This window comes from Parasteatoda tepidariorum, chromosome 4 (assembly GCF_043381705.1).
Source record: "Parasteatoda tepidariorum isolate YZ-2023 chromosome 4, CAS_Ptep_4.0, whole genome shotgun sequence".
NCBI classification, from domain to species: Eukaryota; Metazoa; Arthropoda; class Arachnida; order Araneae; family Theridiidae; genus Parasteatoda; species Parasteatoda tepidariorum.
Window position 1 is genome coordinate 72835019 of NC_092207.1, and position 24614 is coordinate 72859632.

At 27.1% G+C, this 24614-nt stretch overlaps 2 protein-coding genes across 2 annotated transcripts in view; one reads left to right on the forward strand and one right to left on the reverse strand.

Moving 5' to 3' along the window:
- Nucleotides 1-4936, reverse strand: part of LOC107439639 (Syntaxin-binding protein Rop) — a 27851-nt gene extending 22915 nt beyond the window's left edge. The window contains exons 1-3 of the mRNA XM_043040101.2: nucleotides 4768-4936; nucleotides 4395-4526; nucleotides 1175-1251 (exon numbers count right to left, since the gene is read on the reverse strand). Coding sequence (XP_042896035.1) covers nucleotides 1175-1251; nucleotides 4395-4526; nucleotides 4768-4795 — 237 coding nt within the window. The 5' untranslated portion in view covers nucleotides 4796-4936. The remainder of the gene's footprint in view (nucleotides 1-1174; nucleotides 1252-4394; nucleotides 4527-4767) is intronic.
- LOC107439638 (biorientation of chromosomes in cell division protein 1-like 1) lies at nucleotides 4810-24359 on the forward strand. The gene is made up of 7 exons (XM_016052304.4): nucleotides 4810-5356; nucleotides 7254-7378; nucleotides 8919-9133; nucleotides 10715-12607; nucleotides 14773-14825; nucleotides 21158-21236; nucleotides 21702-24359. The coding sequence occupies exons 1-7, from the start codon at nucleotides 5234-5236 to the stop codon at nucleotides 22403-22405; spliced, it is 3192 nt and encodes a 1063-aa protein (XP_015907790.2). The 5' UTR covers nucleotides 4810-5233; the 3' UTR covers nucleotides 22406-24359.
- The last annotated feature ends 255 nt before the right edge of the window (nucleotides 24360-24614 follow it).

Below are 24614 nucleotides of genomic sequence, written 5' to 3' on the forward strand. Positions count from 1 at the left end.
TATATATATATATATATATATATATACATACATACATAATACAGTGAAACCTGTCAAGGGCGACCACTTTCTGTTTCACAGTAAAATAGCAGTTAATGAAAGTTGGTTGTTCTTAAGGGTTACGTCCATTAACTTCAAAATCTTATCGAAAGTACATGATTTTTCGCAAATGATTGTAATTTTACTTATTTTCTTTTCCTTGGTGAGGAAATGCCACCTGATCCCTACTAATATAATTATGCGTAAAAATAAACTTACCAATTTTGAAGGATAGAACTATTTTAAATAAATAAACAGTAAAGTTTTTTCTTTAATTAATTTGTTTGCATTAATTTTATATCATAAAAATTAGTTAGCTTTAAAAAATGAGAAGAGATTTGTTAGTTTGAGATGCTCAGTTTTTTTCTAAATTAAATTTCAACTCTAAAATTGAATCACTGAAATTGTCTTAAGTGTACTGTGAATGTAGATCTCTTTCAGAGATCGTCAAAAAAAGCTCTCTGAATATAAGCCTCACTCAAATGTTTTGAACATATTTTAATCTACATATTTGTTTTGTCAATATTTTTCCACGCTTCCTTATTTGTCCTTTCTGACATTTTGGTTTGGAGGTTTGCAGGTACAGTTCCTATATATACACTTTCATACATATAGGACTATATATAGTTCCTACATATATCCACATTTTATATATATATAGGACTTTTAAATTTCTGGATCTCTTTTTATTAAAACTGGAATCCAATTTAAAATATGAATTCCTTACTTCTTTAATATGCACAATCATAATTATTCTATCTATTGGTAGATGAAAACACAAATTTCAAAACAAGAAAAGAGTTATATTTTCGAGCTATCAAGGCTCTTAATTAGGACTGATCAATCTCCTGTGTCAAGGAAAGGAAACAATATAATTTAAAACTCAGAATTATTTTAATTTTGTCCTTCAGCTATTAATAAAGAAGAGAAAGACATTTTTTAGATTTAAGTTTGGTTATAATTGTGCTTACATAAATCTGCTGGCAAGGTATTTTTTTTTTTACTAGAATATCTCCCGTATTTGACAGGCTATAAGGATATCACTGAGGACAAGTTATAAAACTATAATTTTATAAAAAATTGACAGAAATAATTTATAGGAAAATTTAATTAAAATAAAAGTTATCAATATTACCTTATCAGTCGGTGTGATTAGATATACAGCCTCCATATTTGGTAAAGGTTCGCGAGCTCTTTCAATGTCTTCAACAACTATAAATATTAGAAGTAACACAATTTTAAAAGTACATATTGAAATAAAACTACACTGGGATCACGTATCAATAAAGTCTTATTACAGATAAGAAAAATGCTAAGTTATAAACATTGTACAGGGTGTGTAGTCAAATTTCAACAAAAAATAAGCACATTTCAAGCACTAAAAAATTATTTTTAAGCACTTTAAAAAAATATCATAATTAGGATATGCACACTAATAAAAAGTTTTTCTTATTATTGTTGAAAGTTTATATATACATTAACAAAATGCAAAATAATTTTCAAAGACTTAACATGATCGGGATAAAATAACTAGTTCCCAACAAAGAACTTTTTTTTGTTGACTATATTAGCCACCATAAAAACAATTTATATACAAATTTAAAATATTGAGCGGCACATTCTATTTTTCAAATTAATAATTACTTAATTTAATCATGCAAAAAAATTAAACTAAAAAAATTAATTTTACTATTATTTAAAAAGGTTATCAAGCGTATTTTTTAGATTTAAATTAAAGTTATTTATAAAAGCATATTCAAAAAAATATTAACAAGATTAATATTATTGATCCTATAGAATTTATAAAAATATTTAAAGAATAAAACAAACTTTAACAAATTCATATTACAAATATAATTAGTGAAAGGCCACTAATAAATTTTTTTTTCAAAATTTATTACTGGTTCAGTCCTTTTATGATATGATTGAAATAATTTTTAAACGTGAATACAATGAGTTAAAGCTCAACGTATGTCAGAAATAAATTATTATATGGTTTATGAAGCCTTTGAAAAGCAATTTTAAAGGCCTTTAAAAAACAAAAATAAGTATCTTTAAACACTTTTTAAAAACACCAAGCACCCTATTATAATATAATAATCCAATATAAAATCAACAATTAACTGATTACTCTCATGGCCTGCTTAGGTTTCTTAACAAAACTTTCAATGCCTTTTTTTTAAACATTTTTTATATTGATGGGAATAAAGGAAAGGAAACTAAGTAATCTTTGAGTGTCTCAGGAATTATATTTTAGAATTATGTACAGAAAAAGCTTTACTGCGAATGTTGCGAAGTGTTAAATCAGGGCTCTAAACTAAGAATGAACTGTTGACTGAGACTTCTAAAATTTGATTCCGACCATCATAAAATAATTATCTATAGTCCCCTGGACCAGCAAGCAATGTAAATGGATAGTATACAATTTTGGGTTCATGTTTCAGGATCTGTTTTTGTCACAAAAGGGTTTATTTCATCATAATTGTAATATTACAAATTTTTGGTACTATATGCTTTTTTTTATTTAAATTAACTTTATTAACTTTTTACTTAAAAAAAAATTTAATAAATAGAGGCATAGAAATAGACAAGATATTAAATTTTCTTAATTTGTACCCTTAAGTTAAGTACAAAGTGGCATTAAATTCTAATAAAGTGTCAACTCTATATTAACTGTAAAATTTTTGATTTGTTAAGAGATTTTTTTGTGTGACATTTCTTCTATATTTTATGTTGACAAAAAAAATCCAATCTTTTAGTGACCTAGAAATTATGCAATAAAACTCTATTATCGCAAAAACAGACTTTTTAATGGAAAAAAGGTTTAAAGGCTTCTGTAATCAGAGGCAGATTTAGCAATGGTTTTTATCGGCTGTAGCCCAAGGCTCTAATTAATTAAAGACCTTTGAATGACCAAAAATATATTAATAAAAAAAAAAAAAACACTTTAAGTCAAATTTAAACATAATTAGTAAAAATATTTTCAAAAAAATCAATAAATGACACATTAAAAAAAAGGCTAGAGAGAGAACTCGACTGATTGAATTCAAATTACAGTGGACAGATTTGCATTAGAAAATCAATATTTTCTAGACATCAATTTCATGAAATCAATATATTCTAGACATCATTAAATTAATTATTTTAAAACTTCTGCCTATAACACAGAAGTACCAATTATTGGAGAAATAATTCATGCTTATAAAGTAAAGGTGTGTGTTAAATATTTAAATCCAATATGAAAATAAAAAATTTGTTTCCTTGCAAAAAAAAAAAAAAAAANAACAAAAAAAAACAAAAAAAAAAAAAAAAAAAAAAAATGAATATTAAGAACTCATATTGAAAATAATTGAGATATTTCTTGTAGATAACTTTCGATTAATTTACTTTCTGGAAATGTAATGGTAAAAGTTTCTAAATATATATAAAGAAATTATGTTTTCTTTTTAACAATTCTTCCACTTATTAATAAAAAACAAATGCTGCACTTTGTTAATTGCTTTTACAAAATATAATAAACATTTTAGAATCTTCCGTTCTTTTCTAGTTTAGTTGACAGAATTTAGATAACAAAAAAGATTGATGCTGATTGGTGGTAAACAGATTCTTAAATAATTTTTTCAACAAATAACTATAAATAAATATTTATAATCATACAAGTTCATCTATATAATCTGATTCTATATTTTTATCGCTTTGGATAGATCAAAATATTTTTAATATAAATTGTAGAAAAATGGTTAGAAATACTAAAATAAAATTAGTTAATTAGCAGAAATAGTCAAAATTTCTCACAACTGTCAGAACTCTTCAGAGTTGCATTTATAAACAAATAAAAGTATACTTAAATTAAATAGAAATATGATGGACAGAAATACCTATTCAAAAGAACTGAAACAGCTGTCTATATTAGTCAATGTATTTTAGAATTGTCAAAGTAAACTTTTGTCCTTGAATAAATATATACTAACAAATAAAAAAAAATCATTAAGAAACACAATTAAGGCAAAATATGATTTTTAATAATAATGCTTATTCCGAGAATAAAATCGGTAATAATCAATATAGACAGAATTGAAACAGCTGTCTATATTCCTCAATGTCTTTTACAACTGTCAAAAGTAATCCTAGTCCTTGTATTAATATATACTAACAAATAAAAATAATAAAACAAAATAAGCATTAAATAATGTCATTAAGGCATAATTTCATTTTTAATAATTATATTTTTTCCAAGAATAAAATTTGTGAAAATTTAAATGAAATGAGGACAAAGGACATTTTATTACTTGTCATCAATCACATTAAGTATGTTGCGTTTATATGTGACACATTGGTAAAGATCTTATACTTACTGGTGATACCTTCTTGTGCTATTCTATGCATTTTACAACATGCAGATATCATCCGCATTCCTAATTTATCAACTACTAAGACTTTCCAATCACCTTTTTTCTTTACAGCTCGTATAACGTCGTTCATGATTTCTAAAAATATATAAATAAAATCAGAAATGGTATACACAGTGATATTAAAATTTCTAAACTTAAGAAAAATTTTGATGTTTGGAATAAATCATTTCTTTATTTTAAGAGATAAACGTAAACATTGACAATAACACACCCCTTTAAATGTCTATTAGGGTGTAGGGCATATAAATACCATATTGAAGGGATTGTTATGAATAAAAACATTAGATGGTATATTAGAGTTAGAATATATACTTACTTGCTCCAACAACGCTCTTTAAAGCCATTTTGAAACGAATTTACACAATTGTAGAGGCTAGTGATCACAACACCGAAACTACAGAAGTTCTATGATTTTCCAAAACTACAGACTGACAAATGCAGCAAAAACCTATGCATGCGCATTGGAGCTCTCGTCTGTTTTCCACATAAATAAAGAAAAATAATTAAAATTTTTTTAAAAAATTGGATGCGAATGCAAAGTTTATTCTAAAATTCACGAGGGAATACAAAGGAGAAATCCTATCAACTTTGTTTTTGAAAAATAATTTCAAATAATAAATGATCTGAAATACAATTTTTACTGTTTTGGCATCACTGACAGTTTCTTTTCTTTGTTTATATTTTGCAGTGTTCCGTTTTTCCATCCTTAATGATTACAAACTGCTTAAAATAGCCTTGTGGCAAATATCTTTTATTCATGACTGTTCATAAATAGTTGAAAAATGGAAAACCAAAGATTTGTCCCGGGTGATCCAATATTAATAGAAAATATTGTAAGCTATTTGAAGGCTAAAGGATTATTTGATGAATTTCGTCATGAATGTTTAGCTGATGTAGATACTAAGGTATACTATTTTCAAAATGTTATATTTATGTGCTATAATTGATACCAATCTTCTTTTTTAATTTTAATTTAAAGGATTCTATAAGTATATTCTATTTTTGTGTTCACGAATATTGCAAAGTTAACTTAAAATGCGAATAGGAACGAATATGCTTAAAATATTAACTAGTAAATATTTTGTGGAGTACTTTCGTTGTACCAAGATCTCAATGTTATGTAGAGTCAAGCTTAAATTTAAAAAATAAAAAAATTGCATTTATAAATCAAATTGTCATTAATTGCTTATGCTCGTTATTTTCATAAAGATATCGTTTTATTAAGTTTCGGTAAAGTCCTAGAATAGCACACCTCTTGGCTCCTTTTTGAAGTCTCGCCAAGTTGGTGGTCCTTGGATCAACCTTGTTTTTTTTTATTAAAAACTTAAATATTACGAATTTATTAAAATATATTCAGTGTATTCATTACAGAAAAGGAATGGGAGAGAATTTCTCACCCTTTCTCAAACACAGGGTGAGATTTCAAAAAGTTAAGTGAGATTTCTAAAAATTAAAAAAACACGAATAGACTGGTAAAAAAATTATTTCTTTAATTATAATACATTTTTCACATCTTCTAATTAAATATTCTTGCTGCATCATCATATGGAAAATGTTCTATATCTACTTTTTCATTGGCTATTATATTTATTTGGTTGAAAAATATCCATATTTGTTTCGTTTTGACCGACATTTGTTTTATTTTTATTTGTCCGTTACANAGGATCTCAATGTTATGTAGAACCAAGCTTAAATTTAAAAAAGAAAGAAATTTGCATTTGTAAATCAAATTGTCATTAATTGCTTATGCTCGTTATTTTCATAAATATATCGTTTTATTAAGTTTCGGTGAAGTCCTAGAATAGCACACCTCTTGACTCCTTTTTGAAGTCTCGCCAAGTTGGTAATTATTACTTGGATCAACCTTGTTTTTTTATTAAAACTACTACTCTGCTGTTCGCACCGGTTCTGAACAATACTGATAAATAAGGAGGCTAGATAACAAGGACCTATGATCAAAATAATGAAAGATCAAGGAAAAAAAGTGAAACGGATTTTATTCAAAATGGCAAAAGACGAAATTTTTTCCGAAATTCGTGCATTTTGAAATTGATTAATAGAGTGCTCGAACTTCTCGTGTTAAGCGTTTTTTATTGCGAGAAAAGAAAAATATTGGCCAGGCTCTCACGCTGTATTGAAAACACTGATATATTTAATAAAATAGAATAAAAAATTAACTGATGATATTAGGAGAACTAACTTCTGATGGCTCATCTTTTGACACTCTGACAAAAATCATGCTCAACTAGGTTCAATCCACGATTTCAACATCTCCATTCGAAACCACCCACCTTATCCTTTCGCTCAATCTAACTCATTAGTTCTCCTCACTCAGGGCATTCATACATTTTTGAAATTAAAATTTGATTCATACACCATTCAATCATCGCTCTCTTGTATTCAATAAAGTTAAAAATTCACTCGTCAATTCGATCGTCATTTTCAACTGGTACAGCACAAAAAAGAATTAAATAATAACGGTAACTCAATAAAAGATCAGGAGCATAAATGGCAAAAGAATAAACCTTTTAACCTGTATTTTAGCGAAATCTAACTTTTGTGTAGGTATACATATCAATTAACCAATCAGATTTACGATTTTTGGAGCAGACTCCAAGAAGTTTAGGCGAAAAGTAGTTGGTTGACATATCTCCCCAGAATATCTCCCAGAAACCTAGTTTGACAAAATTTCAAAAAATCATCTGGAGAGGTTTCAAAAAATCACCACGGGGTGGGCTATTCTAGAATCAACCCTAAGTTTTTAATGACTTTTTAAAAAAATGTATAATTTTTATTTTCTAGTCTTCTTATCAAAACATGAGTCAAAGAGTTGATGGATACACTTCAAAGTTCTTAGTAGGTCAAACTTGGAATCCAGATATGAACAAAAATGAATTACGGAACAAGCTTCGTAAAAACATTGATGAGTATGAACATTTTCTATATTTTTTTAAAAATAGCTATTGATATTAAATTCATGATATTAAACTTCTCTTTGTTGAACTTTTTTATTATATAGTTCCATTGTAATTTATTCATTCTTCAAACTTTTTAAGTGCTAGGGGATATCTTTGTATTATGATCTGCCACATCTACTACTATCTCCAAGGTACCAAATTGATTTTAAAAGAGAAAAAAAATTTAGATTGTTTCTTGAGCGGTGGCTACAAGCAATGTCCGTTGAGTTCCTTTCTGGGACTTTTTTTTAGTTTCTCGCAGGCCGCTGCCCGGAGGTTGCCAACACTTGGAGATAATTCTGCTACAGATCATAATACAGAAATCTCCTCAAGTGTTATAATGTTATTTATCCATTAACTGAGTACCATGCAAAAATCCTTTCTCCAAAATGGTCACCAAGTTCTTAAATGACAAGTTACTTTTCTAAAACTAAGTTATTTTCATTAATATATGATTTATAAGGAAAATTCTTGTACATTGATATTTTTCATTATTATGCTTTTTCTGTTCATTTTATTTCATTTGTCGTAATTGAGTGTAAAAGTCCTCTATAATCAAATGAGTAACTGACTGATGTGTTGCAAATGAAACTTGTTGATTTTCTTCAAGTTTTATTTGGTATCTAGCTAATGGATAAATGCCATCTTTTTAAAAAATGTTTTTTATTATTAGTAGAATTTCTTTAGCTATTTTTATTTATTATGGTGAAGTAATATTTTTTCCTATCTGATCTATTTTGTATTTTTCATTTTATATGACATTACAGTGGTTGATATCGTTATTACTTGGATTATAAAATTTATTACTTTGGTCCCTGTGGCAGAATTTCTTTGGGCTTTCTGCGATAAACCTTTCTAGCACTAATGTCTTTTTGCAACATACTTTAATAACAAATATACCCGTTACTAATTAAATTTAAAGTAACAGAAAGTTGTGTTTCCAAAAAAAAAGAAAAAAAGAAAACCTATTTGTATAAAAAGAAATTGTATATATATTTTTTGAAAGAATATGTTATATTCGTTTTTATTCTAATATCATGGCGATATTCTCATATTTTGTTAGTGGAAAATACTCTAATTATTTCCTTTTTTGCATTTTGTAAATCATCATCACATCAAGAAATTAATAATATTTAAAAATAGTGAAATCCGTAGTATTAACTACCAAAAAAAAAGACATACGGCAAAATCATGCGATTCGGGTTCTTAAAAAAGAGGGTACTAAATGCGTGTTTCATTTTGAGATTCCGTTGTTGTAATAAATAATATCATATTAAAAATATGGGATTTTAAAAACTGTGTCGAAATAATTGCCCCCACTCCAAAAAAGTGATAAAATGATTGTTTCATAAGTTAAGTTTTGTAAGTTTTTACGCATGAAAATAATAATATTTCACTGTCTTTTTCACATTTAGTTAAGATTTCTGTGCAAAATGGATAACTTTAGCTTTAACTATTAAAACTAAATTGCATTAATGCTGTATATAATTTCTATCATTTTCTCAATTAGGTCTGGAATGTTAGGTCTTGGATCTGACCATGTTGTTGAGCAAGTAATAAATCCAAAAATCGGCCAGTTATTTTTACCAAAAATAATCGAGGTTGTTCATCAATATGTAAAGGAAGAAAATGAAAAATTGAATAAAAGACTACAAATCAATGATATTTCTTCTTCTTCAGAAAATAATGATGGAATATCAGTCAAGACAAAAACTCCAGTACTTGGTAATAGCATTTTAACTAGATTTCATTTTTTCAACTTTGTGAAATTCACTTATAAACTAAGAAACAAAATGTTTACTTAAAAATTTTATGAAACTAGTATATAACTATAATGATGTATTTTGAAATAATTTTATTAAAAATTGCTAAAGTGTTTATGTGTTTTAATCTTGAGTAATATTGTGTGAGGCAGTGTATTTGTTATCATAAATAAGGGTATGGAAGATAATTTTTAATGGTTTTCTAATGTTTCTACTCATTTTAAAGCTGTTTTTTTCCAAATTCACTGAAAAGAAACTTAAAATGTGTTTCCTCCCCCCCCCCATTAAGCATTTTGATAACAAGCCTCTACTACTAAAAGGAACTAAATTAAGCATATATTTGTTTTGTAATTGGAAGTTTTAGTGACTTAAAACATGGAACAGTTTTAAATTTGTATCCTGAAATATAAAAGTTTGATATTTTGTGAGAATTTATTTATAATTAATTAAATATAGCATAATTAAAAATAGATTACAAATAGTCAAAATCTGTTTACCTTTATTTTTAAAAGATCTCAATTTTTTGAATTTTGTTAAATTTTTCACAAAGTATTTTTACTTCAAATATAAACATTTAAATAAATAGTAATACCACAAACAGAAAATGTTTAAAATAGTCATATATTTTATTTGTGACTCTCTCTGTAAATATACTAAGTGACCTATTAGTAAATTGAAAAGAGTTTATTACAAAAATACTTGATTTTAATTAAGCTAAATTTAATTCTAGTATTGTTTTAAAATGAAATGAAATTTTTTATTTTTATTTTGTACCGGTGTATAGTTTTATTGAAGAATCATAGTTTATTTTCTCATGACCTGCATTAGTTCTGTGAAGGACACTTTCTCATGTTTAAAGTGTTCAGTTTTATAGTCGTAATTTTATTAAACTTCCCATTTCAATTTAAATTAAAATAATTGTATTACTTTGAACAATTCTTCAGTAGTAATTAGATGAAAACACATTTTGTTCCATTACTGATGAAATTTTTTACTGGTAATTTTATACATTGTCATCACATCAAAATCCTGGATTCACATAAAATTACTTTTGAGATAGACATTTTTAAAAATTTACTGCTCTATGTATTATTCTTGACTACTTTGATGTGTTAATTAAGAAATGAGACAGTTACATTCTTCTCTTTGGAGTAGTGTAGTTGACCCAGATTCAAATAAAAAGATGCAGTTATGTTAAGTTTAGATTGCCAAATCTGCAGATTCTTGGTTTGGGCTTGGTGCCAACAAGATATCCATTTGTCCTTAAATAATTATTTTATAAGAATTATTAATAAGCTTTGATGCATCGAAGTGTGTTTTTATTTTCCTAATTTACAGTTGTCAATTTTTTTAATAATAGTGCTTTTATTTATTTTATGTTAATAGGTTCCAAGCTTTATTTTTCTTAATATGTATTTATACATTCTCAAGTTTGATTGAATATCAAACTTAAAACAAACTTCATATTTGCTTATTTAAGCATTTGCTTATTTAAGCATTAAGCATTATATATGATTGCTTTAATAATTATTATTTCTTTCAGACCCTATTGCTGATATTCTTTCTTTTACTTGTTCTAAACCAAAATCCAATCCTCAAAGTACTATCCAAAAATCTGAAACTGTTCACAGGAAAGCAGCAGAGGTATCTCAAAGAATTGATAAGAAAAAGGAAGATGCCAATTTTTCTGCTAAGTCAACTGAAATCTTACCTAAACCTGAAAAGAAAGAAGAAGAAAATGCTCAACTAGTGAAAAATATAGAAGTTTCTGTTAAAAGTGAACAAGTCTCAGAAGACAATGTCTTAGATTCCTCAGAGGTATCAGAAAAAGTATCTGAAGATATTGAAGTGAAACTTGAAGTAGTTGAATCAACAGACAGTGATGAAACAGGATTAAAACCTGCAACTGATTTAAAGGAAACAAAATTAAAAAAGGATCTTAAACCTGAAGAAATGGATTCACCAGGTGATACTGCTAAGAAACCTCTTAAAGATGATGTCAAGGTAGAAAAAAAGAAATTGGAAGACACAAAACCGATTGAGGGCATAAATACCTGTGAAGATAATAAAACTAACAATATAACTTCCAAATCTATCAGTCATAATAAACCAAAGCACGAACCAGAAAAATCCAAGAAATTAAAAATACATTCTTCTCAAAAACATCCTAGTTCTTCCTCTGATCTACGTAAACCAAAGATTAAAGAAACTTCTGAAACTAAACTACAGTCTGATAAGCATTCCAAGAGCGCTTCATCAAAATTATCCAAACCCTCAAAAGAGTCTAGTTCCTTTTCTAAGGGTACTTCATCAAAACCTGTTAAAAAAGAGAAATCTGAAGTTGACAGCATTAAAATAAAGTCTTCTGATTCTCAATCAAGTAAATCTTCTATAAAGAAATCTTCTTCGAAACCAAGCTCATCAAAGACTGAACTAACTAAAAGCAAATCATCTGATAAACCTGATAAGGAAAAACATTCCAAGGTGCAAATTTCAAAACCAAAAGAATCATCCACTAATGTTGATAAAGGAAATAAAGTTGTGCATCAGTCTTCTTCTTCCTATGATTCATCTCAAAGTAGTGACTTCGATAAAAGTCAGCAAATAACCAATGAGGATCAGAAAAAACAGAAACATTACAGTAAACACAATAAGCGGGATAGCTCTGCTGAAAATTCCAGTGCAAAAGATACCAAGAAATCGTCCGACTTGAAACGGTCGTTCAAAAAAACTGATCAAACTGCTGTTAAAAAGCATAAAAATGAAAATTCATCAAAATTATCTTTTAAAGATAAATTGAAAGAAGATATGGTTCTGCATAATTCTGCCAAAACTATTTCTCGTTCTAATAGTTTATCTGGGTCTACGTCTTCCTCTATGAGTAAAGATACCCAATCCGATGATGCTAGTGAAAGTTCTTCAAAACAGTCAGAGAAAAAGAAAAAGTCTGAAAAAGAGCGATGCTCGACTCCACAAAACATACCCCGTCCACCCCCACCTCCACCACCTTCATCTGATTTAGTTGTTACGGAAACAACGTCGTCATCACAAGACGATACAACACAAGAAGAGTCTGGTACACTATCATCAGAAGATGAGAGTTTTTCTGAAGGAGAGAGTAGTGATGAAGGCAGCAGTGATTCTGATGATTCTGATTCTCACACACAAGCATCAGACCACAATAGTGTAGTAGAGCCTGCTGATTTAAGCGAGATTTACGATAGTTTCTTGTACTCATCATCCTCATCAGACTTTGAAGGATTTTGCTCATCTCCCGAAAGAAATAAAGAAGGATCGTCTGATCTTAGTGTGAGCTCTGTGCATACGAGTGATCTGTCGTCATATGAGGATGAAGTCAGTGTTGAGGATCTCTCTAGTGAAGATGGGTCCGAGCCAGGTGATCAGAAAGTCAAGAAAAAGCTCACAGTAAAAGAAGGTTAGTGTGCTTTTATTTTCGTACTAGTTTAGAATTTCCCACCCCTTTTCTCTTTTTCCAATTTCTCTTATTTTTAATTCAGATTATGTAATGACTTAAAATTTTTGAAAACTACAAGTTCTTATTAAATCTACTATTTTCCAGATTATTTTATTGACTCTTTATTTTCTGGTACTTTTTTTTTCAATTTGTGAAATATTAATTCTTTGTAATATTTTTTTTCATTTTAGATACAAACTTTAATTTCTTTGCTAGAACAAACTTGTTTATTTGTTTCATAATAGTTCTTCATCAAAAATGCATTTCACAGGAAAAATGACCACTGTATGCAAATGTGCAATACGCCTAAACTAAGTTCATTGTAAAATTAAGCAAAGCAATTATGTTCAAGCATAGTCGACCGACTTTATTAAGTAAGACAAATTACAATAAACAATAACCTTTATATTGCTGCTTACAAAATTTAACTAGAAAAGAATAATATTCTTGTATCACCCAAAAGTTGGCTTATTATTTATCATCTTATTCATTATTTATTGTAATAAAAATTAGTTTTTCATTCTTTTTTTTCTTCTTTTCTATTAATTTTTTTTCCATGTTAGCAATGCTATCAATAGTTTCTTTATGCAATTCTCTATCATCATTATTAAGATTACACAAAGATTCAAGATTATTAAGATTACTCAGACTTTCTAAAACATTGGAATAAGTTTGTATTCTAAAGCTAATTTAAGGCTATTTTATATATTCCGACTTCTTTTTCAACTGTGTCATTAAAACATATTGCCATTCTTTGGATGTCGCTGTTGTTTAGAGGTAGATGTTAAAAAAAGGTTTTTCTATGAAATAGATTTTTGAAGAAAAAAATATGTTTATAGTTAAAATCACGATTTTATTCATTATTTTTTGCTGAGAATGTTTTTAGATTTCCCTTTTCCTTCCAAATAAAGAATTTTTAGATTAAAGAATGTTACATAAAGGGAAATTTATATAACATTAGAATGAACAATTTATTAAAGATATTTTAAGCATTTGAGTAAATTCCACTAGAATATATTTTTTTCATCAAATATAATTGGATTAATTTCGGTATCAAAGGTAAATATAAAAGTTTTCTTTTATAATAAACTGAAAAAATTCTGATTATAGAGAATTTTTTTGTTATGTTATCTTTCCAAGATTACATTTCTTTATACTGTGTATTTGAACAAAGCTTGCCTTTTTTTTTTTGATGAGCCATTCATTAGCTTTTATTGACTCTTATTTTACATTTATAACTTTGATTATAGTCATGTATTATATCTATAATTCTTTGTTAAAAAAGTGCTTTTCTTTTCTTTAAAAAGGAACCATTAAACATAACCTGTGTTTAAAATATTTGAATGCTTTCATTATTTCTTCTAATTATGTTATCAATCGCTTTTGTATTTGCTTTTCAGTATATGAACTTCATTCTATAGCTATTAGCTCTTCTGCTGTTTGTAAAAATGTGTTGCATATTAACTTTATTCTGCTATTTTGTGTAGAATTTATTAATTTCTTATCTTATTTTTTATTTATTTCTAAGCTTTTATGTTTTGCACACCTAGTCGCAAAGTCTTAGATGTTTTATGTTTATTTTTTCCCTTCTCTCTCTATAATGTTTAATGTGTAAATAAGATGTTTACAGCATGCTTACTTTACTAAAACTTGAACTTAGCACTTTGGATGTATAGTTTTTTATTTGATTCTCTAAGTATTTAAAAATCTATCTTGGCTGTTTTTTTAATTTTATATATTCTTTTCCCCACATTTTTCTTGGTCTCTTTAACAGATATGCTATTTCAATTGTTAGATTGAGCTGCAAATGTAGCATCAGTTTAATTATAAACTCCTATATATTTAAGTTTAACAAACAAGTAGTGTTGTTTATTATTAATCTGTCAATTCAGGTAATTTTGAAATGTATTTATTACATCATTTTGTAAAAATGATTAAGTTTTTCAATTTATAAGTTTGAATTTTATTTTTGTTCACTTACAATATCCTGACTTAACTTATATCCTTCTTTTTATTTGGACCTCAGGATTATAAGTATATATTAAGTAATGACTAAATGCTAAGTAGTTAAATTTTTTAATGTGCATAGTTTATTTATTTAATGATTCTGTCAATTTTTTTTCAAGCACAAGAACTCTTAAGAAGTAAAGAAGCTAAGAAAAGTTCAGATTCTATCAAGGTAAATTACTTTTTAAGAAAAAGTTACCCTGCTGGCAAACATAGGCGATAATTATAAAATATGCATATTTCTTTTGAATTCCTTTAACTTTGATAGCTGTAAAAGAACATTTATGGTGTGGACTGTTAAGAAAATTTGAATTTTATGTTGAAAGAAAAAAACTTTAATATTCATCGTTTGTAAGATTTAAGATCTCTTGTAAATTTTATGAAATTTGTTAACATTGATATATAGCTTCACTTTTTCTCGAAACAATTGTGAAACAAATATTGTTCTAAATTAAAGTTTAATTCTTCTTTGAGAAAAAAATTTAAATTAAATAGCATATTTTAATTACTCTGAAACATTTATATTCCTTTGCATGAGTATAATTTTTAAATACAATTTTTATGCATTTCTTTAGATAACTTTAACTTCAGTGACTTTGCATAAGAATTATTTATGATGTTGTCCTTTGAAACTTTAAATTTTCATTCTTGGGGAATAAAAACTATTTATGCTTTAAAAGGGACGGAGAATAAAATGGAAAATATATTTCCCTCAATGGCTGTAATTTATATCTATAATTGTAATATTCTTTCAAATAACTATATTTCAGTAACTATGGTTAAATATTTGTGGTGTTGCTGTTTGAAATTTTCAATTTCATATGGGAGGCTGTAGAAAGAACTGTTTATGTTAACTGTTCATTTTTTTAATGCTTTAATTAACTGTTCATTTTTTTAATGCTTTAAATTTTATATTTCTGCCTTTTGTAACAAGGTAGCTGTAAAATATATTTTTAAACAAGTATTGAAGGAGCTATGTTTAAAACAAGTCAAATGGTAAAAATATATTACTCAAAGTTTAAAAGTTAAAAAAATCTGTCCAGATGCTTATGGCTGTAGCAGCATTGTTAATATAATTTCCTGCATGAAATCATATTCGACAAAAAATTGAGACTTTTATTTCTATTTCAGAAATAATGTAGCCATTATTTATAGCAAAATGCCTAGTATTATGTTTTTAATACAAATACTACTTATTAATGGACAAACTTAATTTCAATTATTTTATTTTCATGTTTTGTTATGTATATTTTGCTATGCATATCACTTTGTACTGCTTTCTTTGAGATATCACTAAAGATTAATTGTTAAAAATAGTGCTAATATTTTCGCTTTAAGTGTTTTAAATGGATATTTATTAATGTTGATAAAATTGCATGTAAATAAATGTATAATTGCTCTTGCTCTGAGTCTTTGTTGTTTGTCCATTTGTTGTTGTCTCCTTTTGTTTGTCTTAGCATGTTTTTCTGCACTTTCTTTAAATTACTACTTATTGTTTCTCTAAGTATTTGGTCTCTGCATGATTTTTTTTTACATATCCTTTTAATTCCCCTATTTCCGTCATCTTATAAGCGTTATTTGTTGATGTCATATTTTCATTTCAGTTAAAATATATTAAAAAGTAGAAATTAATAAGCAGTTAAAAGAAAGAAAAAACTAAATTATGCAGACATACATTTCAACTTTTTCATAAAATGCTTTTATTCTGCAACAGGTCAACATTCATTACAATTTCCAAAAATATGCTTTATTTTCAATAAAAAGATCAATAGTAGCTTTTATAATTAATTTTAATTGTATAGCCAATATCCAGTTTAAAACACACATTACAAAGGGCATTTCATACTTCATTAGATTAAACTCCTTATTTTCAGTAAAAAGTGAGCAATAGATTTTTCACTCCTTATAAAAGTGTATATGTGTTGTTAATATCCAATTTTAAGCCCCACTTTATCAATGTGATTCCGTTAAAATACTGCATTCAACATATCTTGCAAATATACCGAATCTGTAACAATATGTTACGGTTGTTTGACAACAGATTCTGCTTGAAATTTCATGCTGAAGCGTATAACAAAAAATTTTAATATTAAACAAGCAATAAAATAACATTTATTTTTAATAATCATATTAAGGAAATTTATTAACAAAAGCACTATTGTAATTTTTATGACTAGTAAATTATAATACAAAAACAGTGATTACTCATCATTTTTTGGCAGAATTAGTTTTCCCTTTTTCTTAGCACTGATTCTGAGAATAATCTCTAAATGCATGTATATAAACAAAGAAAATATCTAAATATATATTTTTTTATTATATTAGCTGAAAGGCTAACAACACTATTAATGAATTAAAAAAAAATAATAAAATATTGAGAACTAAAAATTAAACTTTAGCTAATTTCATGTTCAGTTTCATGCAGGGCTCTCACTTTTTTCAACGCAAACTAGTTTTTTCCATTTCACTTAACTAGGGTAATAATATCTAAACTTATGTTTATGTTCTTTTACTGAACTTATTTTTTTAGTACATTAGTGTGGTTAATAGAATTTTTGTTTTCTATAATGTTCACGTTTGTGTATTATTTTACCTACTTCAGCTAATTTTAAGTTTGATTTCAAGTTCAGTTTCATGTAGGACTCTCACTTTTTTCAATGCAAACTATTTTTTTCCATTTAGCTTAATTAGGGTAGTAATAGTTAAACTTAAGCTTTTGTTAATGTTAATGTAGTTAATAGAAGTTCAGGTTTTACTTTACTATAGTTAATTTCAAGGCTGATTTGAAGTTCAGTTTCATGTAGGGCTCCTACTTTTTTCAATGCAAACTAATTATTTTTTCCATTTCAATTAACTAGGGTAATAATAGCTAAACTTATGCTTATGTTCTCTTAATGTACTTATTTTTTTATTACATTAGTGTAATTAATAGAATTTTTGTTTTCTATAATGTTCACATTTGTATATTTTATTATCTACTTTAGCTAATTTCAAGGCTGATTTCAAGTTCAGTTCCATGTAGGGCTCCCATTTTTTCAATGCAAACCAGTTTTTTTTCTTTTTCACTTAACTAGGGTGGTACAAATAATTATTGCAGTAGTTAAATTTAAGCTTATGTTTGAGTGCTATTAATATGCTTGTTTGATTGATTAATTAGTCTAGTGTTTAACAAAATTTTGATTTACTATCATTGATTCCATTTGTTTATTTTTTACTAACTTAAGCTATATGATCGCCGATTTCAAGTTCATTTCAAGTATGATTTCAAGTATATTCTTTTTTCAATACAAACCAGTTTTTTTCCTTTTCACTTAACTAGGGTGGTACAAATAATCATTGCAATAGTTAAATTTAAGCTTTGGTTTGTGTGCTATTAATATGCTTGTTTGGTTGGTTAACTAGTCTAGTGTTAAACAAAGTTTTGTTTTACTATCATTGATAAACTTCTATGGTGGCTTAACATTACACGCAACTGGGTCAAGGTTCACATTAGAATTCTTGGCAACGAGGAGGCAGATCAAGCAGCTAAGGAAGCTATCAGTCTCCGCCAAATCGAATTAGAGGTCCCAAGTTCAAAGACCCAGAGCAAATCTATTATCAAGTCACACAATCTGAAGCAATGGAAATTGTAGTGGCGGGGTTCCGAGAGGGGCCTACAGACTTTCAATTTTTTTAAAGATCCAACTACTACAGGACTACAGGCTGGCTTCTATCTAAACCAATTTCTTACTGGGTACAGAGTGTTTGGAGAATTCCAACATAAAATGTTTAATAAGAATCCAAACTGTATTTACTGTGGGGGAGTATCAAACTATTGAACCAAGTATTGAATCCAGTTCCAGCCACTCCGTGGAACCCATTTAAATGACCAAGATCAACACCAGTGCTTTACAAAGCTGGTCTGTAGAGACATCTTAAAAAAAATTATTAAAACTACATTGGAAGATGTGCTGGCAGATTCTTAGGCCCTGGCTCGGAACCTGACGTCCATTTCAATAGTGTCCTAAAGTTTTAACTCATTGAACTTTTAACTTCTTTTGAACTTTTAAATATTACCTCGAACTTTAAACTATTTAATTGTGTACACCTAATTTTAACTTGTATTTTTATCTTCTCAGGTGACTTTTTAGTTTCCCCTATTGGGATTGATTTTATTGTTTTAAGGATGTTCCTTTGTATTGTTTTTATGTCTTAGTCTTGTTTAATTATCTTCTAATTTTAGGATTTTAATTAATCTTATACTTCTTTTATGGGTTATTTCACTTGGGGACTAATTTTAAATGACTTTACTTTAAAACTTTTGTTTTTTATAATAATGACTTGTTTTTTTAACTTGTCTTCCTTCTATTTTTAAATCTACTGAGTTTTAGGCTGTCCTGCACTGTTTTAGTTCCCTTTTTAGCAACGATAGTTCTGCTCTTTGTGCAATATTTACTCTAACTCTTGTGATTTATTATGAGGGTCGTTTGGCCTGACTGAAGGGTAGTCACTTAAATTTTATAAGGGCCTGTTGGCCTTAACCTAATTTTCTTAATTTTGTTTTCTGTGCTACTTTTGTAATTTGTGCTACTGGTGCTATTTTGGCTTTTAATAGCTCTTTTATTATAAGTTATACATTGAATTTGTAATCCATAACTTTTTTATCATTCATTAGTTGTTTAAATTGAGCAAATAGCTGACAAAAGTTTTTGATGTATTTTCTACATTGATTCCAACTACCTTTGTTCTGTGGGGCTGTTGCCAGACCAATACTGTAAATTTTGTAACTCTTGAATTTTTAAATAAAAGCCATGATGGGGCTTCACCAGTACGAACCTGTGCCCCCTCTCCTGAGCGGGTCTGCCGTGGCGACGAGTCAGAATTTTTTCTCGCGTGTCCTTAATAGGTCAGGTCGAGGTAAATTTTAACCATTACTATCATTGATTCCATTTTTTATTTTTTACTAACTTAAGCTATATGATCGCCGATTTTAAGTTCATTACAAATATGATTTAAAGTATATTCTTTTTTCAATACAAACCAGTTTTTTTTCAATGTCGTTTTTTCTTTGAAATGTTGATTGTAGTAATAAATTACAAAAAAGCATGATTTTCACTATTTTCTCTGCAATATTTATCATAAGCTAGTTATTTTATCATGATTATGTAAAGTATTTAAAAATGTTTTTGTATTTTGTTGATTTATGTTCATAAAATAAGAATTTTAAACAATAGAAAGAAATAATTTTTATTACTGCACATATTCTAATTATGATTTTTTTTTGGAAAGTGATTAAAAATATTTCTTGAGAGCTTAAAAAGTACTTATTTTTTGCTGAAAAATCTGGCTATGCACCCTGTGTAAACAGAATAAAATAAGAGAAAGTTTAAGGTAAATGAGTTGTTAGATTGAAAACAATATGTAAGTATGAATTCTCAAATATTGCCAGAGCTTCCTTATTCAGTCTTGACTCAATAGAAAGTTTTTGTATTTGGCAGTTGAACTGATAAAAGGCTTCAACCAAATATTTGTTGCATTTTATCTTATTGTGATATAAAACTTTTTCTTTCAATTACACTTTAATCTTTGGACAAATAGAAAAACTTGTATATTTGTGGAAGCAGTTTAATTTTAGGGCTTAAAAAAGTTTCAAAGGTTAATGAAGAAAAAATGGCTTGAAGGTTAACTATTATGTAATTTAATTCCTTAGTTAACATGTTAATTTCGTTTAATTTTGTTCATTAAATTCTTACACCTTTTTCTTTTTAGATTTTTTTAAAAGTTATTAAAAAAACAATTTTTTTTATGCATTTTTTTAAAGCATTTATTTCGTAGATAACTTGTTGCCATTAATTTGAGAATAAACTATTGTAAAATATGTAAGAAAATAAATAAAACACTAAATAAGTTTTAATTAATGGCAGTTCTTTACGGAGGAAAATTATATTACTTTTTTTATTATTGTTAGTGAAGACATTTCAACTTGTGCAAAAGTTCTCACAAAATCTTCAAATAATAATAGTACTGATTTTATAATCTGATTTTTTTTTTAAAAGCTGCAAAAAATTATAGATATCCCCCAGTTATATTGATATTTAAGCATTCAACAGTGTACAGTTTATTGATACACTATCGGATATTTTAACATAGTTTTAAGAACAAAGCTGTTTTATCAACAAAAGAAAATAAGAACTTATACAACGATAAAGGATGGAAAAACAGTTTATATGTAACAATATCTAATACAAAATAAAATTTTTTTATTTTGATTTAGATTTTCTTCATTTAATAATAGGCTGATTTTTGAAAATTTCTGAAAGATAAGGAATGTCCAATTTTTATTAGAAATTGTATGCAATTAATTAAATATTCATTATTGTACTTAAGAGATGTTAAAGTTGTAAGATTGTGTTAAGTTGTAAGATTTTCATAAGTCTTCAAAAAATAGCTTTTATTGTCATTATACTTATTTATCATACTGCCAAATTTAAATGCTGCTCATTAAAAAAGGATGTCTTTTTCCAGGATGTTCCTTACGAAGGCACACTAATGAAAGAAAAATCATCCGAAATATCTTTGCCTGCGTCCACATCTATTTTATCATGTAAGTATTATAACTCATATGGGAAATTATAGTACTAGCATTTCATTTAAAGCAAAATAAAATTTTATTTATTAAATCACATGATTTTTCGAAACAAAATTATTGATAGCTTTATTTAATTTGCAAATACATTTTCAATTTAGTGATTTTTTGCAACTTAACTTTATTGATTATATAGCTTTAATCTTGATCAGCACTTCTTAAACTGTAGGTCGCGATCCTAATTGGGGTCGCAGGACTAATTTGGGTCGCTCTGATCAAAATTGTAACAAAAAACATCAATTATAATGTTTGTTGAAAATGGAATTTCTGATAAAAAAAATTTAAGATAGTTCTACACTTTTATTTTAAGAGATTTCTTTTATAATCCATAATAATGTAGAAAGATCATGTCTTTTTTTCATAACTTACCCTATTTAGCGTATAATTTTATTTTATTTACTTATTTATCTATCCTTATTTCAGCTGAAGAAGAAAATTCCCCTCGCCAGGAACCGAGACGAGAATTGAGAAGGGAACGCAAGCTGAATCCAAAATATGCATCAAATGAGTACACATCAATTTTCAATTCTAAAAGAACATCATTCATCACAAAGCAAATGAATTTGAGTCCACAGAAATCACCATCGAGTTCTTCTTCAGCTAGCTCTAATAAAGTGGCGGAAGTCAAATCAAAGGAAAAATCTGTTGCTAGTAAAAATTCTGCAGCAACTGAAACAAATCCTGATATTGCTACTTCAAATGACATCCCTTCTTCAGCACCAAATGAAACGAACAATAAGACTGTGAAAAAAGTCGACAAGAAACGTGCATTTGAAGCTGAATCTGTTGATGATTCAAGTTGTAACGAAAACAATTTAGAAAGCAGTTCTCTTAATAAACTTTCACCAAATATTAAAAATCCATCCATGAAAACCATCGAAAACAAAATTGCTAAAGACTTGAATCCAAATGGTATGAAACGTAAATTTGATGGCTCTGATAAAACCGAAAATAAAAGATTGTGTATCCGCAATTCAATTGACAAAGATAATTCAAATGAAAATAAAACATTCAATAATCAAAACATTAAAAAATCAGTTCTTTCTAGTAATAATCTTCATAAACAGAAAGCTAATGGAGATGTGTTAAAAAAAGTGGACCACATGAGAAAAAGCTCTCAGTCTTAAACCAAACTGTGCTTTTGATAAAAACAAATAAAGGTTAATAGTTTCTGGAAATTTTGAGGAAATTATTTTCTATGGAAAATTGAACCTTTCAATAGGTTTATTTTTGTATAATAATGACTTTTTTTTATACTTAACGAATTGCAAGGTAAAACCTTAAATAATTTCAAGACTGAAAGGCTTGTAAGAATAAGATTCAATTAGATTTTAGAAATTTGATTTTCAAATGGTTTTCTTTACATAGGGATAGATTTTAAAAATTAGAAGAAAATCTAATTTTTGAAAATATTTTATGATGTAAGCAAACCATAACTAGTACAAAAGAACCTCAATAATCCTACTTGGTATCCTGGAAAAGACCAACAATTTGGAAAAAAAAAAAAAGCAATGAAAGAATACTAGAAGTCAGTAAAAATGCATGGTTTCTGTGTTTGCTTAGGAAGCAAGGTTACTTATTTTTGCCAAGTTTTATAATTTTTCGCAGCCTTTTTAGTGTTTTTTAATTGAAGTATATCATTTGAAAACTTTTATAACTAATTCATTATTAATTTTTTCCAAAATGAGTGCATTCTAAACTGTAAAGTGTTCTTGAATGTGTTCTTTCTTGAATGAGTTTATTCTAAATTGTAATTGTCATTGTTTAAAAAAGGTTGTATTTTTCATCCCAACTGTGTATCATTTCTCAAAAACATATTTAATTTAAATTTAATCTGTTTACAGTTCTTGCCAAATTATCATCGTAATTTATTTTGGGATATGACAATAGTTTATTGAACCCAATAACAAAAAAACTAGCAGCCATTAATTTTTATGCATGGTTTATAAACATTTTCGCGTTATATGACCATTTTAGTATTTGGATGGAACTCCTAGACCTTATGTCTAAGTTAAGGCATGGATTTGACACTGTCCTGGTAGCAGAATTCATTGAGTCAATCTGCAGCATAATCTTCATAGATTCATATATATCTGCAACTCCAACTCAGTTAGGTATTTTGAGACAAAAAATCTGCAGATGTCATGATGATCAGCAGTAGCCACTGCTGAGCTGCGAGGATTCTGCTACCAGGGAAACAGAATTTATTCAATTTATTTTTATTTGTTTAGATTAATACGGAAAAAAAAAAATAGTGCAAGGGAATATTTTTTATCATTATTTATTTTAAATTTCTCATACATAATTGTGCTATATACAATCTGAAAGATCATGTGTGGAAAGTTCTTGGTTGCTAACATATTTACTTCCCATTTTTTGTTTAATATTATATCAATGTTTTTTCTTTCATTCTTTTTTTCTATTTAATTAAAACAACTTTTGATTGAATATTTAATTTCATTATTTTTTTATGCGTGTATAAATAAATATTCCTCAAAATATTTTGGTGATAAATTATGTAGCTCTCTTATTTGCAGTAAATATTAGCGCTGAAATAATTTCATCTTAAGTTTTATCCCCATCACCAGTCATTATTTTTTATTTTGTTTTGTTCACTGTAACTGTATTCATGAACATTAAAAAATACATGAAACAAACTGCATTTATGTAAGTACAATAAGTAAGTATAAATATAGTATCAATGTATCATCTCAGATATCTTAAAAAAATATTTAAAATATACGAGATGATTTTTTTTTTGTAATTAAATAAATACAGTAAGATTAATTGATTGATCAATTATTAAATAGAATTGCAGATTAATTATATACATTGTCAGATTTTCATTTCTTTTATGTGTACAAGTTTAAAGTTTTAAACTACTTAAACTGATTCTATTATATTTTGTTTGATTTTTATATATTGTTATTTGTAAAAACTGTACGAGTACTAATTAATTTCAGATGCACAGATACTTTTGTACATATCATGAATAACAAATCTGTGTTGAAATTGTATTTAATAAGTTCTATTTTTTTCTATTGTGATTTATGTATACATGAATAAAATTATTTTATGTAATTGTGTGAATTCTGTAAAAATTATCTGCATAATTTTGAATGTTAAAACTTATTTTGTGTGTCTAATTGTAGGCCAAATTCTTTTGTTTGAGAATTTGCAATATTGAAAAGGAACATTCCAGTCTTGCTAACTACTTAGACGCTTGCGAGCTTTGCCTGACTCTAAGATAACAATACAATTAATAACCTAATTTTTTTATTATCATTTTTTTTAAAAAGCTTTGAGTAAATGAGTCACTTGAAAATGAGTATTAAT

Coding starts and splice junctions, on each gene's coding strand:
- LOC107439638 (XM_016052304.4), top strand. CDS start 5,234: ATGGAAAACCAAAGATTTGTCCCGGGTGATCCAATATTAATAGAAAAT. Junction 5,357..7,253: donor TAGCTGATGTAGATACTAAG/GTATACTATTTT, acceptor TTTATTTTCTAG/TCTTCTTATCAAAACATGAG. Junction 9,134..10,714: donor GACAAAAACTCCAGTACTTG/GTAATAGCATTT, acceptor TATTTCTTTCAG/ACCCTATTGCTGATATTCTT.